This window comes from Furipterus horrens, unplaced genomic scaffold, assembly GCF_987537825.1.
Source record: "Furipterus horrens unplaced genomic scaffold, mFurHor1.1.pri manual_scaffold_4, whole genome shotgun sequence".
NCBI lineage: Eukaryota > Metazoa > Chordata > Mammalia > Chiroptera > Furipteridae > Furipterus > Furipterus horrens.
This window is the reverse complement of record NW_028327174.1, coordinates 204,064,236-204,081,331: the sequence shown is the minus strand read 5'-3', so window position 1 is coordinate 204,081,331 and position 17,096 is coordinate 204,064,236. Positions and strand designations below refer to the sequence as shown.

Below are 17,096 nucleotides of genomic sequence, written 5' to 3'. Positions count from 1 at the left end.
TGGGTTCCAGGCTCCAGGGGATGGGCTTGGTGGTTTCTGAAGCCCCTTCTCCAACCTGCTGGCAAGTGACACTCAGGACCTGAGGCCAACTCCAGACAGAGGCCACTAAAGCGCCCCCACTCGCCGCCACCACCGCTGTTCCCCTTCCCTCCCTTTGGGGGACAGAGTCCACAGCAAGGAAACAGACGGGGAGGCTGAGGGGCCAGCCGGCGGGAGGCTCCCCTAGTGGGGAGGTCAAGTGGGATCTGGGCTTGGGTGCTGACCTTCTCATAAGGAGACACCTGGGCTCTGCCTCACCCGAGGTCCCCAGGGGCGGGGAAGGCTGTGGCCAGGGCGGGGATGGGCCTGGTGGGGCCGGGGGCATCTGTGGACCCGCCCCTGACCCTCATTCTCCCGCACGGCCAGCGAGCTCCGAGCAGGTAAAACCCCAAGGTGCTCTCTGCGTGGGGACCTCGGCTCCATCACCAAGGATACGGCTGGGGCCCTCAGGTGTCCCCAGGGAGCTCAGGTGTCCAGAGGCAGAGCAGGGCATGTGACCCCAAGTGCCCTCAGGCCGGGGGTGGGGCCAGGCCCGGCACACAGCGCTGTCACTGGGTCTCCGCCCACCGCAGGCATCTCCAGCCCAGCCGAGCCCTCCCAGCAGGGCCACAGGGCAGCCTCGGCCAGCCGATCCCAGACAAGCTGTGGCCCTGGCCCTGCGTGGGCCCTGAGGGCTTTTCCCTGGAGTGGAACCTGGTCCATTGACCAAGGAAGTGGGTCTGGCCAGGCGGTGACAGTGGCCTTGCTTCCTAGGATGCACTGCAGACTTCGGCCATCACTCTGGGCACGGTCCCTGCTGGCTGTGGCACTTGTGGCTGGGGGCGCGGCATCCAGCGGGGCCACGGTGAGTGTCGAGCGTGGCCCCGCACCCCGAGGGGCTGGTGGCGGAGGGGCGGCGGGGCCTGTGTTCGGGGTCCCCGCGCGCCTTCTCAGAGCCGCCCCCCTCCCCCCTGCTGCCGGGTAGTCGGTAAGACCAGCCCCTCAGCAGGCCCCTCCGGCCACCCGGAACCCTTGCCCTGTGGCAGGACGGGGCTGGGGGGCCGCGTGCCTCCCTTCAGGGTGCAGTCCTGGGGCAAAGCATGTGGGCGGGGGGGGGCCGTGTCCCACAGGCCAGCGGGGCCCGGGGCCGCTGGGGAGGAAGAGGTCAGGATGCTAATGTGCCTCCGACCCTGCTGAGCGCCCGGGATGCTCCACATCTCAAGGTGGCAGGACCTGGGGCCCGCGGGTCCCTGGGACGCCCCTCCAGGACCACCCCAGAGCCAGAGCCTGTCCGCCCGGGGCTGTCCTCATGGGGCCCAGGGGCGGCTCTCACTAACGACCCGCCCGCGTGGCCTCTCATCCAGGACAACAGCCTGGAGGGTGGTCCAGACGCCACTGCCTCCTGGTGGGGGGAGTGGACCAAGTGGACAGCGTGTTCCCGCAGCTGCGGGGCCGGGGTGACGTCCCAGGAGCGGCACTGCCTGCAGCAGAGGTGCGGGGTCACGGGTGGGAGGGGCGTCTTCAGTTTGGGGTGGCACAGGACAGGGAGGGACTCAGTCTTTTCACCGGCCTCTGCCAGGGACACGGCTCCCGATGGGTGCCGGCCAGCGATGTCCCGGGCCCCGGGGACAGGCCTTCCAGGAGAAAGCAGGGCCCGTCTCTAAGCTGTCACGAGGGCAAGGCCCACCCTGGCCTTCTCTTCCGAAGGCCTGAGTTCAGTAAACATGGGGCAAAGCACATGGCACAGCAGCTGCTGTCAGACAGACCTGGGTTCTGATCTGGCCTCCTCCACTTCCTCGCTGTGTGACCTTGGGCAAGTCTCTTAACCTCTCTGAGCGTCAGCTTCCTCACCGGCGCGGTGGAGAGCGTGCTCCAGCGCAGCTGACGTTTCTGAGAATCCATGTGTGTGGGAACTCGGGCACAGGGCGGTACATGCTGAGTGTCGTTGTATTATTATTAATTCAGGGCACTAAGACCCTGGGCTACGTGATGAGGGTGTAGAGGTGACGCTGATATCACTCTTCCCTCGGGAAGGGGCGGGGAAACACCCCCAAATTGCTTGCATCCCTGTGGGTATGGAGGGCTCTGGTGGAGTGGCGGGGTAGAGTGGGGAGGCAGGACCCCGGGGTCAGAGCGGTCAGGGCAGGCGTGGAGGGCCAGCCCGAGGCCATCGGGAGCAGGAGCAGCGTCAGGGCCCGGAGCTGGCCGCTTCCGGCCCAGCTCAGAGCCCACGCCTTCCCGCCAGGAGGATGTCTGTCACGGGCGCCGGGAACAGGACCTGCGCGGGCACGTCCAAGCGGTACCAGCTGTGCCAAGTGCAGGTGAGGCCCCGCCCTTCCTGCCCCAGGCAGGTGTCAGGTGCCCCTTACATCCCGGGAAGGGGCCCCGGGCTGAGGGTGTCCTCCAGCATCCCGTCAGGTCAGGGGTGCCCACCTCTCGTCCCGTGTGCTCCGGTGCCTGCAGGGCCCGAAGTGCTCACTCCTGCTGGTGGGGCAGGAGCTCCGGGGGTGGGGGTCTCTGGCCGGAGCCCCCAGTGGCTCACAGGTCCTGCACCAGGTGTCGTCCCCACCCACCTGGGAGACGCTGTGGCCCGGCCAGGCCAGGGCGGAGCTGGGGTGGCAGGGAGATGACACGGGCCAGACCAGCACCCGAGGGCATCTGAGGGGTCACAGCTGCCCCTCTGCATGTGTCCTCGCTCTGTCCCAAGAGCCAGGGAGATAGAGCGAGCGGGAGAGGCCCCCCCCCCCGCCCCCCCCCCCGGTGCAGACCCTCCTTCGTGGCCCAGCTCCTCCCGCAGCCCCGCCCATGTGCCCCCTTCCCAGGAGTGTCCCCCGGATGGGCGGAGCTTCCGTGAAGAGCAGTGCATCTCCTTCAACTCACGCGTGTACAACGGGCGGACCCACCAGTGGAAGCCACTGTACCCCGGTACCACGCCTGGGGCCACCTAGCAGGGCGCAGGGTGCGGGGGGCCCTCCCACACCCGACGGGTCAGCTCCTGGGGACCCTAGGCTCGTCCAGTGGGTGGGCAGGTGGGCAAAGCAGCCCCGACGGAGGGGTCTTGTCGAAGGTCACAAGTTGCTTGGAGAGCTGGCCTCTCGTGCTCGTGGGGTAAGTGCAGGGGGCAGGCGTCCGCGGGCTCAGAACCCCTGCAGAGGGGGTAGTGTCCCCACCCCCAGGGAGGCAGAGGCTGGGACTCACAGAGCGTGGGCTGGGCCGGACCACCTGCCTCTTGGTTCACGTCTGCAAGTCCCTGCCCCTCTCCAGGCCTCGGCGACCCTGCCTGTGTGCGGGGCGAGCTGTCTCCATGTGGGGAGAAGGGCGGGCCCTGGGTCCGGCCCTCCCCGCCTGAGGCCCTCTGTGTCCCCCAGATGACTACGTCCACATCTCCAGCAAGCCCTGCGACCTGCACTGCACCACGGCGGACGGCCAGCGGCAGCTCATGGTGCCCGCCCGCGACGGCACGTCCTGCAAACTCGCCGACCTGCGCGGGGTTTGCGTGTCTGGAAAATGTGAGGTTGTTAAACGTTGTGGCACCAGTAGCGCGGGGCTCGCCGCGCCGACCGCCCTCTGGGCCGCCCGGGGCGGGGGCGGCCCCCGCATGCCCCCCAGCAGCCCTCTCTGCCTCCCTTCCTGCAGCCCATCGGCTGTGACGGGGTCCTCTTCTCCACCCACACACTGGACAAGTGTGGCGTCTGCCAGGGCAACGGGAGCAGCTGCACGCACGTGATGGGCAATTACCGCAAGGGGGACGCGCACCTCGGTGAGAGGGGGGTCCTGCCTCCGACCTGCCAGGCGTCCCTGCGCGCGGGCCGGCCCCTCAGGGGCCACCAGGCCCTCCCCTCGGGTGCCCTGTAATCACGGGCCCCTTGGGCCGGCCGTGAGGAGCAGCTCTTTGCCGCGTGCCGACTGAGCGCCGGGGGCTGCAGGGCGTGCTGGGCTTGGGGGCCACATGTGGCTCTCGCAGGACTCGAGGGAGATGTGACTGCCACACTGAAAGGGGGAAACTGAGTCATGAGTCACATCCTCACCGCGGGCAGATCTGGGTCTGGGCACGCGAGTTCTGGGGCTCCTCATTCTGCGGAGTCTGTGTTTCTGACGGGAGGCGCTCTTAGTTACACAGTGTGAATGTGGGGGGCAGAGGCCGGTTCTTTGGAGCCCCACTAGGGGAGGGGGCGCAAGGAAGGCACCTTGGATTCGCCCCTTCCGTCACGCACCTGCTTGCGGGTCCCTCTGCCAGGGCCTGGAGTGCATCTTTTTCTGAGCGCCTACTGTGTGCCAGGCGCTGAGGCTGCGGGAAGCGCTGTGCAGACAAGGTCCCGCCTTCACAGAACTCTCGGTGTGGGGCAATGGGCTGTCACCTACATAGTCCCAACCAGCTCTGCCAGGTGATTACCGTGGAGCCGCGGAGTCTGGCTCCAGTTAACTCCTTCACACCTGCAGCTGCTCTACAAGGCAGGTGCGACCATTGTGGCCATTGGCAAATGTGAAAACAGAGAGGTTAAGACACTAGTCTAAGGTCACACAGCCAGCCGTGCAGGGCTGGGTCGGCAGCCAGGTGCCCTGGCTCCCTAACCGCCGCCCACGCTCTCCCCTGATCACGCATGCAGGCCTGCGGCAGGAGAGCCGGGTGTGCTCAGGAATCTTGAGAGTTGGTCGCTCATTTAAAGCTACATTTAAACAGATGACACTTAGACAGAGTCATCGTTCCCGAACCCTTCAGCTGCGTAACTGGGATACGTGCACAGTGAAGACGCTGCAGCCGTCCCCAGGGACGACCCGGTGGCCACACGGGAGAGAGTGCATGTGCCGGGCACCAGACTTCCTCCCACCCTCCCTGCAAAGCCGGCCGCTGACCTCCTAGCTGTGTGCTGTGGGCCAGGAGGGGCCCTGGGAAGGCGGCAGGGCAGGGAGAGGAGGGGCGCATGGGGCTGGGCCGTGGGGGTGGGTCACCTGCAGGCAGGTGCGCACGGACTCGGCCGCCTCCCAGGTGGGGACCTGTTACATGAGCATCACCCCCAACCGCCCCGACTTCTGAGACCTGAGACACCCCGCCCCCCGGTCCCATCTTCTGGAAGGCTTTTCTCTTAGGGCTTTAAAGACGTCTCTCCTCCTCCCTGACCGCCCTCCACCACGGGCCCACAGCGCTGCCACACTCCTACCCCACGGCTCGTGGCCTCCGGCCCCTTTGTGGAGGGTCTCTGCGGGGGTCCCTTAGCCGCCTCCCCACCAGACGGAGGCTTTGACGGCAGGCCCTGCGCTGACTCCAGCCGGGGGCCTTCTCCTTTCTTATCCACGTCCTGACACATGAGGAAACTGAGGCCAGGCCTCCGGCGCCTGGCCCAGGGTTACCCTGGCGATATCTGGTAGAGCAGGACCCAAGCTGGTTTGACTCCAGCAGAGGTAAGGCCCCTGTGGCCTGCGGTGCCCTCAGGAGGAGCCAGGGCAGGTGCCAACCAGCGTCACTGAGGCCTTGGTGGGAAAGGGTCGGGGCCCTGAGGGAGCCCGGGCTCGAGCCGGCGCTGGCAGCGTCTCGCTGGCACAGGTGTGGCAGCAGGACCGCCCTTGCCTCCGGGCCAGTGCAGCTGGACAGCGCCCTCCCCCGCTGGGAGCGCTGGCCCCGATCGCCTGCCCGACTGAGAGGCAGTGGCCGCGACCGGACCTGCTGCTCACCGTGGCCCACTGTCCCCCAGGCTACTCCCTGGTGACCCACATCCCGGCCGGCGCCCGCGACATCCAGATTGTGGAGCGGAAGAAGTCTGCCGACGTCCTGGGTACGTCTGCAGGGCCGGGGCGGCTGCCTCGCATGGGCCGGGAGCTGCGCACGGGGCCAGAGGTCTGGGCAGAGAAGGGCCCTTTCCTGCAGGGGAGGGACGGACTGCAGCAGCCCGGACCGACGCAGTGTGTGCGTGCGTGCGTGTGTGTGCGTGTGTGTGTGCGTGTTGGCGGGCGGCGGGGTCATAGGGCCGCTGACACCCTTGGGTGTGGGCCTTGTGCTCGGATCTGTTTGACCACGGAGGGAGGTGTGATGCCAGGTAGTGGGTTTTCCGTTCTGGAGAGCCGGGCAGAAGCTGGAGGTGGGGTCCCTGCCTCCGAGTAGAGGAGTGAGACCCGGGAGGGGAGAAGGTCAAGGCAGGGCGAGTGCCGTAGGTGGCCAGTCCGAGGCCGCGCTGGCAGAGGTGCGGGGTAGGCTCAGGGGAGCGTTCCTGCCGCTGGGTGGTCCCTGGGGCCGCTGGACCTTGGAAGGGGTCCTCTGACGTGAGGGCTCTGGAGTTATCTGCATGGTGGCCAAGGCTGTGAGGCCCTGTGTTGGTGACAATTCTGGAGAGGTGTTGGCATGCCGACCTGGCTGCGTGCCTTGTCTGTACCCCAGGAAGCCACCTGGGGCAGGTGCTGACAGCTGTGGGCAGCTCTGCACTTGGCCCTGCCCTGGGAGAGGCAGGCCGGGGACCCAGGTCTGGAAGCTGCTCCCAACACACGGCTCACCCTCCTGCCTCTCAGGGTGGCCCTGCAAGGGCCGGGGCTGGTGGCGTGAAAGCCCCCTTCTTGGGGGGCATGGCGGGTGGGCTTTGCTCAAGGCTGTTGTGGGAGAAGCCGGCCTGGGCTCCCGCGCTCTGGGCTGCAGGCTCCAGCCCCGCGCCCCAGCAGGGCTGCCCACTCCAGGCCCCGGCACCTGCCCGCGGGAGCCGGGCCTCTGCCAGGCCTGCTGGTGCCCGCGGTGAGCTGGGAAACACTGTGTTCTTAGAGCTGGTGGCCACCAAGGGATTGTTCTGGAGGCGGACACGTGCGAATAGCAAGGGCGGCCGCCGACGGAGCGCTGGGACGGCCGCAGGGAGGAAGGCCGTTCCTGTCGGGAAGCAGTTTTCGGACACAGGCTGGGGGTTAGCCCTGTGCGCACACCTGGAAGCCCGGTGCCTGCAGACGTGGTCACAGGGAGGGCGTTTTCCAGCAGACGTGTCCTGCTAGTGTATCCGCCTGGTAGTCAGTTAACTGCGTGGCTCAGGGGCTTTGGACGCTGACCTTTTCCCTCCCTCGGGCCAGTTCCTGGCTGATGTGCTGTCCGGGAGTGTGGAGCCTTCCTCCTCACCTTCTCCGGTACCCCAGCCCACCGTGCGCTCACTGCCACGGCCCCAGGGATGGCCAGCTGCCCCGGAGCATCAGCCCAGCTCTGGGCAGTTGCTGCCCCTCCAGGGCAGCGGGACGCAGCTCTCTCTGGGCACGCTTAGGCTGGAGCAGGCCCCGGGAGCAGCCGTCCTACTGACGTGCTCCTTCCACATGTCTACCTGCACCCCGCTTCACAGACAGGGTGACTGAGAAAGCACCCGGGCCTCCCTCATCACACCTGGGAGGAGGGGGCGCATGGGCACACGGCCGGCCTGGTCACAGCAGCATGAGTGACATAGTGTCACGGCTCCCAGCGAGAGCACAGGGCTGGCCAGCTGGGTGTGGCTGGGAGGCGCCTGCTGGGCCAGCCAGGTCAGCGTCACTCCGTGTGGACCACAGAGTGGCATGGAGGTCCCTTCCCCGTGTCCAGGTGGGCCGCTGGGGGCAGCGGCTGGCCCAGGGTCCCCCAGTGAGCCTGCTGCAGAGCCCAGCTGGACGGCCCCGCCCCACCCACCCTGGTGGACACGCGCTGCCCAGCGTGCACCCCCCCGGCACCGACCCTCTTGCTCCAGACCTGGAGGCTTAGCCCTGATGCCGCCAGTCCCCTTGCTGCCCAGCGCCGTCCACGGCGGCCAGAATGAGGGGACCAAATGGGCCCTGGGCCAGCAACTTCAGTCGTCCAAACAAGTCCTCGTTCAGTCTAGGCCGATAGGACGGTGCTTTCTTGGGGCCTTGGCACCCAGCCGCCAGAGCCACAGGCTGGCTGCAGACAGAGCCTCCGAACTCCACCGGGCGTGGCGTCGCTGCCCTCGGGACACTTGGGGAGGGTCACAGGACATGTGGCCACCGTCCCCTGCCCCGCACCCTCCCTCCAGCTGGCCGGCCCCCATGACTGGTTGTCTCCACCTGTCAGCCCTTGCAGATGAAACCGGCTCCTACTTCTTCAACGGCAACTTCAAGGTGGACAGCCCCAAGAACTTCAACATCGCCGGCACCGTGGTCAAGTACCGGCGGCCCATGGACGTCTACGAGACCGGCATCGAGTACATTGTGGCGCAGGGGCCCACCAACCAGAGCCTGAACGTCATGGTGCGTGTGCCGCGCGGGGGCTCGGGCAGGGCGCCAGGCGGGAGCCTCCGGGCCAGCGCTCTGCGCGGGGCCACTGTGCGCGTGCCCTGTGACGGCAGCCCCGCTCAGCTTGAGGGGACCTCCCCACTCTCTCACTGGTCCGTCCACGGCTTCACGCCTTCATTCCTTCATCCCTCAGGTTTTAATGCCTCCACTTTGTCTGCCATTTACTCCCTTCTTCATTCACTCATTTACCTGTTCACTCGCTCACTCACCACCCCCTTTCTCACCTTCTCGCCTGCATTTTCATTCATCCATTCCCCATTCATTCATTCATTCATTCCCCATTCATTCATCCCCATTCATCCCCCATTCATTCATTCATTCCCCACCCATGCATTCATTCATTCCCCATTCATTCATCCATTCCCCATTCATTCATTCCTCATCCATTCCCCATCCATTCATTCATTCCTCACTCATTCATCCATTCCCCATTCATCCATTCCCCATTCATCCATCCATTCCCCATTCATTCATGCCCCACCCATTCAATCATTCATTCCCCATCCACCCATTCATTCCTCACTCATTCATTCATTCCTCACTCATTCATTCCCCATTCATTCATCCTCACTCATTCATTCATTCCCCATTCATTCATCCCCCACCCATTCAATCATTCATTCCCCATTCATTCATTCCCCACCCATTCATCCATTCCCCATTCATTCATTCATTCCCCATCCACCCATTCATTCATTCCTCACTCATTCATTCATTCCCCATTCATTCCTCACTCACTCACTCATTCTTCATTCATTCATTCCCCATTAATTAATTAATTAATTCCTCATTCATTTATTCATTCCTGCTGTCAGCCCGCCACGATGGCTATAGCAGGCGGTTCTGTCCAGGTCATTGAGGACCCCACAGGGACACGGGGGCGGAAGGCTGGACAGGGGTACAGGAGTGCAGGACCCTCCTCTTGCTTTGCCGAGGGCGGCTGAGGCCCCGTCCTTGTGGGTGGCCTGGCTACCTCTGAGCTGCATCTGGGTTTCACCCTCTGTTACTCTAACGGGCTGGTGATGCAGCCGCTATGCAAGGACCAGTGGGTCCCACAGTCCCGTGGCCACCCCCCGCAGCCCCTCCTCTGCCAACAAGCGGGTCCCTTTGGTCAGTGCAGAGTCATGCCCAAGCCTGTCTCAGTGGGTCATACGCTCCATGATCCCTTGGGTGGCGGGACTGGCTGTGGCCCTGCAGGCAGGAAAGACAACCTCACATTCAGAATGAGATCAGTGCCACCCCCTTCTGGGAGACAAGGGCTCTGATGCCACCCGATGGCCCCAAATTGCTGGGGGTCTCCTCTCGGAATGCAGCGGGAGCACAGGCCCAGTGTTGGTGCTGGATGGTGCCAGGGAGGCCTGGAGACCGAGGACCCGCCGTCGGGGGCCCGAGCCACTTCCATGCCTGTCACGCACCCGTGGGGAAGAGCCGGGAGAGTCATCAGTGTACAGAGTTGCTGTGAGCCCTTGTTTCTGGGGCCCTGGCTGTCCCATCAGCCCCTGAATCCTGGGTCTGAAAACTGGCTCTGAAAAGTGGGCAGAGACGGTGACTTTTTTTTTTAAGTATATTTTATTGATTATGTTGTTACAGTAGTTCCAATTTTCCCCCCTTTGCTCCCCTCTGCCCAGTTTCCCCCTCCCTCCAGCAATCCCACCCCCCTTAGTTCATGTCCATGGGTCGTGCATGTAAGTTCTTTGGCTTCACCCTTTCCTATATTATTCTTAACTCCCCCGTCTATTCTGCACCAACCGATTATGCTTCTCAGTCCCCACACCATTTCTCCATTTCTCTCCCTCCCCCCTCCCAGCTGATAACCCTCCCAATGATCCCACACCTATGATTCTGTTCCTGTTCTGGTTTGCTTAGTTGGATTTTGTTTTTATTTTTTAGATTCAGTTGTTGATAGTTGTAAGTTTATTGTCATTTTCCTGTTAATAGTTTTGATCTTCTTTTTCTTAAGGAAGTCCCTTTGACATTTCATATAATAATGACTTGGTTATGATGAACTCTTTTAGCTTTACCTTGTCTGGGAAGCACTTCATCTGCCCTTCCATTCCAAATGATAGCCTTGCTGGGTAGAGTAATCTTGGTTGCAGGTTGCCTTTCATCACATTGAAAACTGCTTGCGAGTCTCTTCCTGCCTGCAAAGTGTCCTCCGAGAAATCAGCTGACAGTCCTATAGGCACCCCTTTGTAGGTAACTCTCCGCCTCTCTCTTGCTGCCCCCAGGACTCTGTCTTTATCTTTCACCTTTGGCACCTCAGTCATGATGCATCCTGGTGTGGTCCCCTCTGGGTCCAGCTTGCTCGGGACCCTCCATGCTTCCCAGACCTGTATGTCCATCTCCTTTGCAAAATTTGGGAAGTTTTCCTCATTTTTTTCAATTCTTGCTTCCTCATTCTGCACTGGTTGACTGTTTTTTCCTCCTTATGTTCCAAATCATTGATTTGAACCCCGGTTTCCTTCCCTTCACCATCAGTTTTGTGTGGATTTTCCTTCGTTTCACTTAGCATTGCCTCACTTCTTCCCTTATGTGTTTGCCGTACTCAAGCATATCCATCAAGTCTGTGAGCATCTTTATCACCACTGTTTGGAATTCTTCGCCTGTTAGGTTGGCTATTTCCTCGTCACTTAGTTCTCCCACTGGAACCTTGATCTGTTCCCCCTTTTGGGCCATACTTCTCTGTCTCCTCATTCTGACAGGCTCCTGTGTGTGTTTGCCTCCGTGTCCCAGGCAGAGCTGTTGCACCTGTGATGTTGTAAGGGGCGGAGCCTTAGGGATTCGTCAGTACAGGGCGACCCGTTTCACCACGTTGTGGCGCTGTGTGTGGGGGAGGGGGGTCCAAGAGGGAACAATGCCCCCTGCCCAACACTCGCCCCCTTTCCAGGCACCTCTCCCACTTCCACACCGGACTGGTGCCCCTCTAGCTGCTGCCCTGGCCGTCATTCCCAGAGTGGATTTGTCTGCAGACATTCTAGGACCGTGGGGGCCCTTTAAACAAGCAGATTCTGCTGAGAGACCGGCAGTTTCTGCCTCCGCCCCAACCCCCACTGGTTTGCACAGTCAGAGGCAATGAGGCTTGATTTTCCCCGGGGCTGGGACCGTGAGCTTCGAGGTCTGGTGAGCAGCCAGGAATGCTCCCCAGGTGTCCCTCCTGACTTTTTAAAAAGTGTGGTTGCGCTTTCTGCTGGCCTGCTGCCGCTGCTGCTGCCACTGCTGCTGCCACCACACCACGTCCTCACCGTCCCTCCTACCTGTCTGGGTGAGTGTTTCTTCTTTATGTCCTTGTTTGCTGGGCTTCCATGCAGCTCGGTTTTCTGGAACTTCTGGTTGTCTCTAGTTTTGAGGTAGTTGTGTTCCTTCTTAGCTGTGGAGGGAGACGCAGCGTGTCTGTCTAGGCCTCCATCTTGGCCGGAAGTCAGAGAGATGGTGACTTTTACGGAGCAGCTGCTGTCTGCTTCCTGCCACCACCCTTGATATCGCTTGCTCCTCTGGATTCAGGAGCACCTTCTCTGGGCCCATCGCTCTGTCCCCGGGGGTCCTTTGCTCTATCAGCCAGGTCCTGAGGCCTCTGTGGATCAGGGACCCGGTGGCCACGTCGGCCCTGCTCTTTCTTGAAACACGGAGTTCAGTTCTATAACGGCACCTCCCGCCATCAGCTTATGGGGACACCCAAACCTGTCCCTCTGTGTCCCTCCAGGTGATGTGGCCCCGCAGCTCCATGGCGATTTGCCGCTTCTCCCTTGATTTGACTCTAGTGCTCCCCAGACTGGTAGGGGTGGGACTGAACCCACGTTGTGGGCCTGGCCACCAAGGCCCCAAGGGCAGCCGTGGGGTCTTGAAGGCCGAGGTCTGCACTGAGGTCTGTATCATCTTCCAGCAAGGGGCAGGCGCTGCTTTCGCGGGGGGAGGGAGCGGCCACTCTGCAGGCCCCAAGATTCAGCGAAGCCAGGGACGTCCTGACGTCGCGTGCTGACTGCGACCCCACGGGGCAGGCTCGGGCCCCGTGGCTCCCGGGCGGGCTTGGCCGGGTGGAGAAGCCGCCTCCCCCGCTCCTCCGGGGCTCTTCTGCTTTTCCTGCCCCTGCCTGGAGAACACCAGAGGGTCTTTGTGTCATACCAGGAGGTCCTCTCGCTCGGCCTGCAGCTGACCTCCGAGGTCACGGGTGACAGCCCCTCAGCGTCCTTCTCCCCACCATGTTCTGTAATTCCTCAGTCTTTAGTGACACCCCCACCCCAAGCCAACGCTCTGTGGCTGGAGACGTGGCGCCCGCCTGTTCGTTGCCTTGTGCCGCCGCTCCGCCCCGGCCACGCCAGCTGGGGGCCCGGTGCCCCCGCTCCATGGCCCTGACCCTCACTGACTCAGGCTGGCGTCCCTGGGAGTGACCCCGGCGTGCTCCAGGCGGGACGCAGGGCCGGCAGACGGAGAGGCTGGGCTGTGACAGTCTCAGCAAAGCCTCCGCCCTCCCACGGCAGCTCTGCCTGGGGACGGCCCTGGGGCCTGGGCCGTGGCACCCCCACCCTGGCTGGCTGTAGGGGTCCTGGCAGGGGGGCAGGGCACACCATTATTTCCTAGGGTTTCTGGCACGTGGTGGTAATCTAGTGCGGGTCTGGGTTTTGTGGCTTTGTTACTTTTAGAACATTCTGTACACAGGGCCTGCGGACTGCCTGGAGCCGAGCTGGGCAGGCCCCGCGGCCTTGCCCTTGTGGCTTCTGTGCTGAAGGGGCCTCTGCGGGCCTGCGGGGCGGGGCCGGGGGAGGAAGGACACTCCCATCTCCCCTCCCCGCCCCTCCCAGGTGTGGAACCAGAACGGCCGCAGCCCCTCCATCACCTTCGAGTACACGCTGCTGCAGCCCCCGCACGCCCGCCACATCCCGCCCGTCTATTACCGCTTCTCCGAGCCCGCGTCCGAGAGCGCGGAGAGCCAGGAGCTGGACGGGCCGGGGCTGCTGGGCTTCCTGCCGCACAACGGCTCGCTCTACGGCCAGGCTTCCTCCTCGCGGCTGGGCCTGGGCGACCGGCTGTTCAGCGCCCCGGGCCTGGGGATCGAGCTGGGTCTGAGCAAGGAGACCAACGAGGTGCGCGAGCCGGCCGGCGGCAGGGCCTGCGAGGGACCGCCCAGGGGCAAGGGCTTCCGAGGTAACCCGAGTGGCGTCTGGGGGCGGGGCCCCGGGGACCGGCCGTGGAGGAGCCCGGACGGAGGGGCCGGCCCCTTGCAGGCCTACTGGGCGCGCCCAGCACTGGCCTTTGCCTGCGCCTTCTAGCACCCACTCCTGGAGGTGGAGGAGGTCGTCTGCACTTGGTAGATGGGGAGACTGAGGCTCAGAGAGGGGTGCCTGCTCACGCCACACAGCCCACCAGGGAGGAGCTGGGAGTCACACCCCGTGTCCCCGTCCTTGCTCATTTGGTAGAGACAGACAGCACACAAAGCGTGGCAAGAGCTCTGGAAGAGAATAATGGGCAGCCGAGGGGTGCGGGGTGACCCCTGATCTGAGGGCTCAGGGACAGGCAAGGGTTAGCTGGCTGAGGGCATGGGAGAGGGGTGAGGACAAGAGAGGACCAGAGGCTCAGGCTGGGGGGCGTTTCCCGAGGCTGAGGCAGGAAGTGTGGTTGGAGACGTGATGGGGAACTGAGAGTCGGGGTCCCCGAGACCCGCCCTAGCAGTCCTGCCGCCCTCCTTGTGGCTGCAGCCCATCAGGGTTGTCCCCAGGGCAGAGGGTCCACCAGACTTGGGAAGAACCCCTCACTAACTTGGGGAGCGAGCTTTCAAGACCCCCAGGGTCTTTCAGCAGAAGACGCTTTAGGGGCTGTTACTGGCCTGAGGCTGTGGTCACAAACGATGAGCCCCCGCCGGCCCGGGACAGCAGAAGTGGGTTCTCCTGGCTCTAGAGGCCGGAAGTCCCACATGAGGTTGCCGGCCAGCCTCCCGCCCCCCCAGAGGCTCCAGGAGGGCCCCCCTTGCCTCCCCCGGCTGCTGGGGGTGCCACATCACCGCAGCCCCTGCCTCCACGGTCACACACGCTCCTCTGTGACTGTCCTGCGCCCTCTCCTCTCTTATACGGACAATGGTCACTGGATAGAGGCCCCGCCCTAAGTCCAGGGCCATCTCCTCTCGAGATCCTTAACCACACTGACCAAGATCCTCTTTCCAAACAAACTCACAGTCTGAGGTTCTGGGTGGAAGTGAATTGTGGGAGACCCTCTCCAACCCACTGCGGAGGTCAAGCCGACTCCCCAAAAGAGATTGTCCAGGCCTCCTCTTAGTGGCCTGTGTCCCCTTGAAGGGCAGAGACCACCCCTGGGGGCTTCCAGTTCAGCTCTGTGCCCCCCCGCCCCCGTGCCAGGACAGCCCTTGTCCCGGCCGCCACCGTGGAAGGCACAGCTTGAATGGATCTGCTTGTCTCCCTCGCAGACGGCAACGCCACAGGGACGGCTCCCTCAGGGGACAAGGACAGCCAGGAGGCCGACACCCACCTCACCTCCCAGGAGCTCCTGTCGGCCAGCGTCCTCGCCGGCCAGCTCCTGGGCGCAGACGACTCCAAGGAGCTCGCCCCCAACGAGACGGTCAACAGCATCTTTGTGCGGGGCGCCCCGAGGGGCTCCCCCACCGAGGCCCTGTATGTCGACTATGACGAGAACGAGGGGGCCGGCACTTACCTGCTCAACGGGTCCTACCTGGAGCTGAGCAGCGACAGGGTGGCCAACACCTCCTCCGAGGCCCCGTTCCCCAACGCGAGTGCCAGCCTCCCCACCTGGGCCGGGAACAGGACGCACAAGGCCAGGTAGGCGGCGCCCCTGCCCCGTCGGGGCCTCTGGGGAGGGGCCCGTGTGAGTGGTGAGGGGGGCGCGGCTGCAGCTGCTCACAGGTGTGAGCAGGTTTGTCCCCTGGGTCACAGCGCAGAGCTGCGTGCCCACGTGAGGCTGGCTGGAAGGGCAGGGGTGGGGAGGGAGGCCACCAGACTGGGGTGCCCTCCAAGCCAGGCTGGGGGCTACATGTGCCACACGCACAGGGACATTCACTCTTCACAACCACCTGTGGCGCTGGAGACGGTTATTGGGGCTCAGAGATGGCAAGTGGCATGCTCCGGTCACTGTGCCCGGGGGCTCGGGGTCCCTGGGTTCTCTGTCTGGATGGTCACTGTGCGCCCAGTCGCCGGGCATGAGGTGGACGTTCCAGGTGTTCCCTGAACGTGGGGGACTCAGCACCAACCTCCCCTGCAGGCTGGAGGGGACACTGGGGAAGGGCCCAGCGGGCTCCTCAGCCAGGGCAGGCCCCAGAGCTGGGCGTCAGATGGGGCTGCTGCTGCTGCTGGGCCGGCGGGGCTGCCTCTGGGCGGGGCTGCGTGAGTCCACCTGGAGTCGGGCCCCCAGCGGCAAGGAGATAGCTGGGGATGCTAGACAGTCCCACCTGGGGACACCTGGACAGTCACACCTGGGGGACACCTGACAGTCACACCTGGGGACATCTGGGCAGTCACACCTGGGGACACCTGGGCAGTCACACCTGGGGACACCTGACAGTCACACCTGGGGATACCTGGACAGTCACACCTGGGGACATCTGGGCAGTCACACCTGGGGACACCTGGGCAGTCACACCTGGGGGACACCTGACAGTCACACCTGGGGACATCTGGGCAGTCACACCTGGGGATACCTGGGTAGTCACACCTGGGGATACCTGACAGTCCTGCCTGGGGACACCTGGGCAGTCACACCTGGGGACCCCTGGGCAGTCACACCTGGGGACACCTGGGCAGTCACACCTGGAGACACCTGACAGTCACACCTGGGGACACCTGGGCAGTCACACCTGGGGATACCTGGGCAGTCACACCTGGGGACACCTGACAGTCACACCTGGGGACACCTGGGCAGTCACACCTGGGGATACCTGACAGTCACACCTGGGGACACCTGGGCAGTCACACCTGGGGACACCTGGGAAGTCACACCTGGGGACACCTGGGCAGTCACACCTGGGGACACCTGGGCAGTCACACCTGGGGATACCTGGGCAGTCACACCTGGGGATACCTGGGCAGTCACACCTGGGGACACCTGACAGTCACACCTGGGGACACCTGGGCAGTCACACCTGGGGACATCTGGGCAGTCACACCTGGGGATACCTGGGCAGTCACACCTGGGGATACCTGACAGTCCTGCCTGGGGACACCTGGGCAGTCACACCTGGGGACACCTGGGCAGTCACACCTGGAGACACCTGACAGTCACACCTGGGGACACTTGGGCAGTCACACCTGGGGATACCTGGGCAGTCACACCTGGGGACACCTGACAGTCACACCTGGGGACACCTGGGCAGTCACACCTGGGGATACCTGACAGTCACACCTGGGGACACCTGGGCAGTCACACCTGGGGACACCTGGGCAGTCACACCTGGGGACACCTGACAGTCACACCTGGGGACACCTGGGCAGTCACACCTGTGGATACCTGACAGTCACACCTGGGGACACCTGGGCAGTCACACCTGGGGACACCTGGGAAGTCATTGCTGGGGATACATAGGCAGTCACAGTTGGTCGCAACTGGACTGTCACTCCTGGGGATACCTGACAGTCACACCTGGGGACACCTGGGCAGTCACACCTGAGGACACCAGACAGTCACACCTGGGGATACCTGACATTCACACCTGAGCATATCTTGGCAGTTACAGCTAGGGACACATAGGCAGTCACACCTGGGGACACCTGGGGCAGTCTTTGCTGGGGATACATAGGCAGTCACAGTTGGTTGCAACTGGACTGTCGCACCTGGAGACACCTAGGTAGTCACACCTAAGGACAGCTTGGCAGTCTTAGCTGGGGACA

At 63.6% G+C, this 17,096-nt stretch overlaps 1 protein-coding gene across 1 annotated transcript in view; it reads left to right on the top strand.

Moving 5' to 3' along the window:
• Positions 1 to 793: 793 nt before the first annotated feature.
• ADAMTSL2 (ADAMTS like 2) overlaps positions 794 to 17,096 on the top strand; it is a 31,243-nt gene continuing 14,940 nt past the window's right edge. Inside the window, exons 1-10 of the mRNA XM_090274997.1 lie at positions 794 to 883; positions 1,383 to 1,510; positions 2,264 to 2,339; positions 2,841 to 2,943; positions 3,387 to 3,532; positions 3,655 to 3,778; positions 5,709 to 5,789; positions 8,033 to 8,208; positions 13,050 to 13,392; positions 14,666 to 15,035. Coding sequence (XP_090131123.1) covers positions 794 to 883; positions 1,383 to 1,510; positions 2,264 to 2,339; positions 2,841 to 2,943; positions 3,387 to 3,532; positions 3,655 to 3,778; positions 5,709 to 5,789; positions 8,033 to 8,208; positions 13,050 to 13,392; positions 14,666 to 15,035 — 1,637 coding nt within the window. The remainder of the gene's footprint in view (positions 884 to 1,382; positions 1,511 to 2,263; positions 2,340 to 2,840; positions 2,944 to 3,386; positions 3,533 to 3,654; positions 3,779 to 5,708; positions 5,790 to 8,032; positions 8,209 to 13,049; positions 13,393 to 14,665; positions 15,036 to 17,096) is intronic.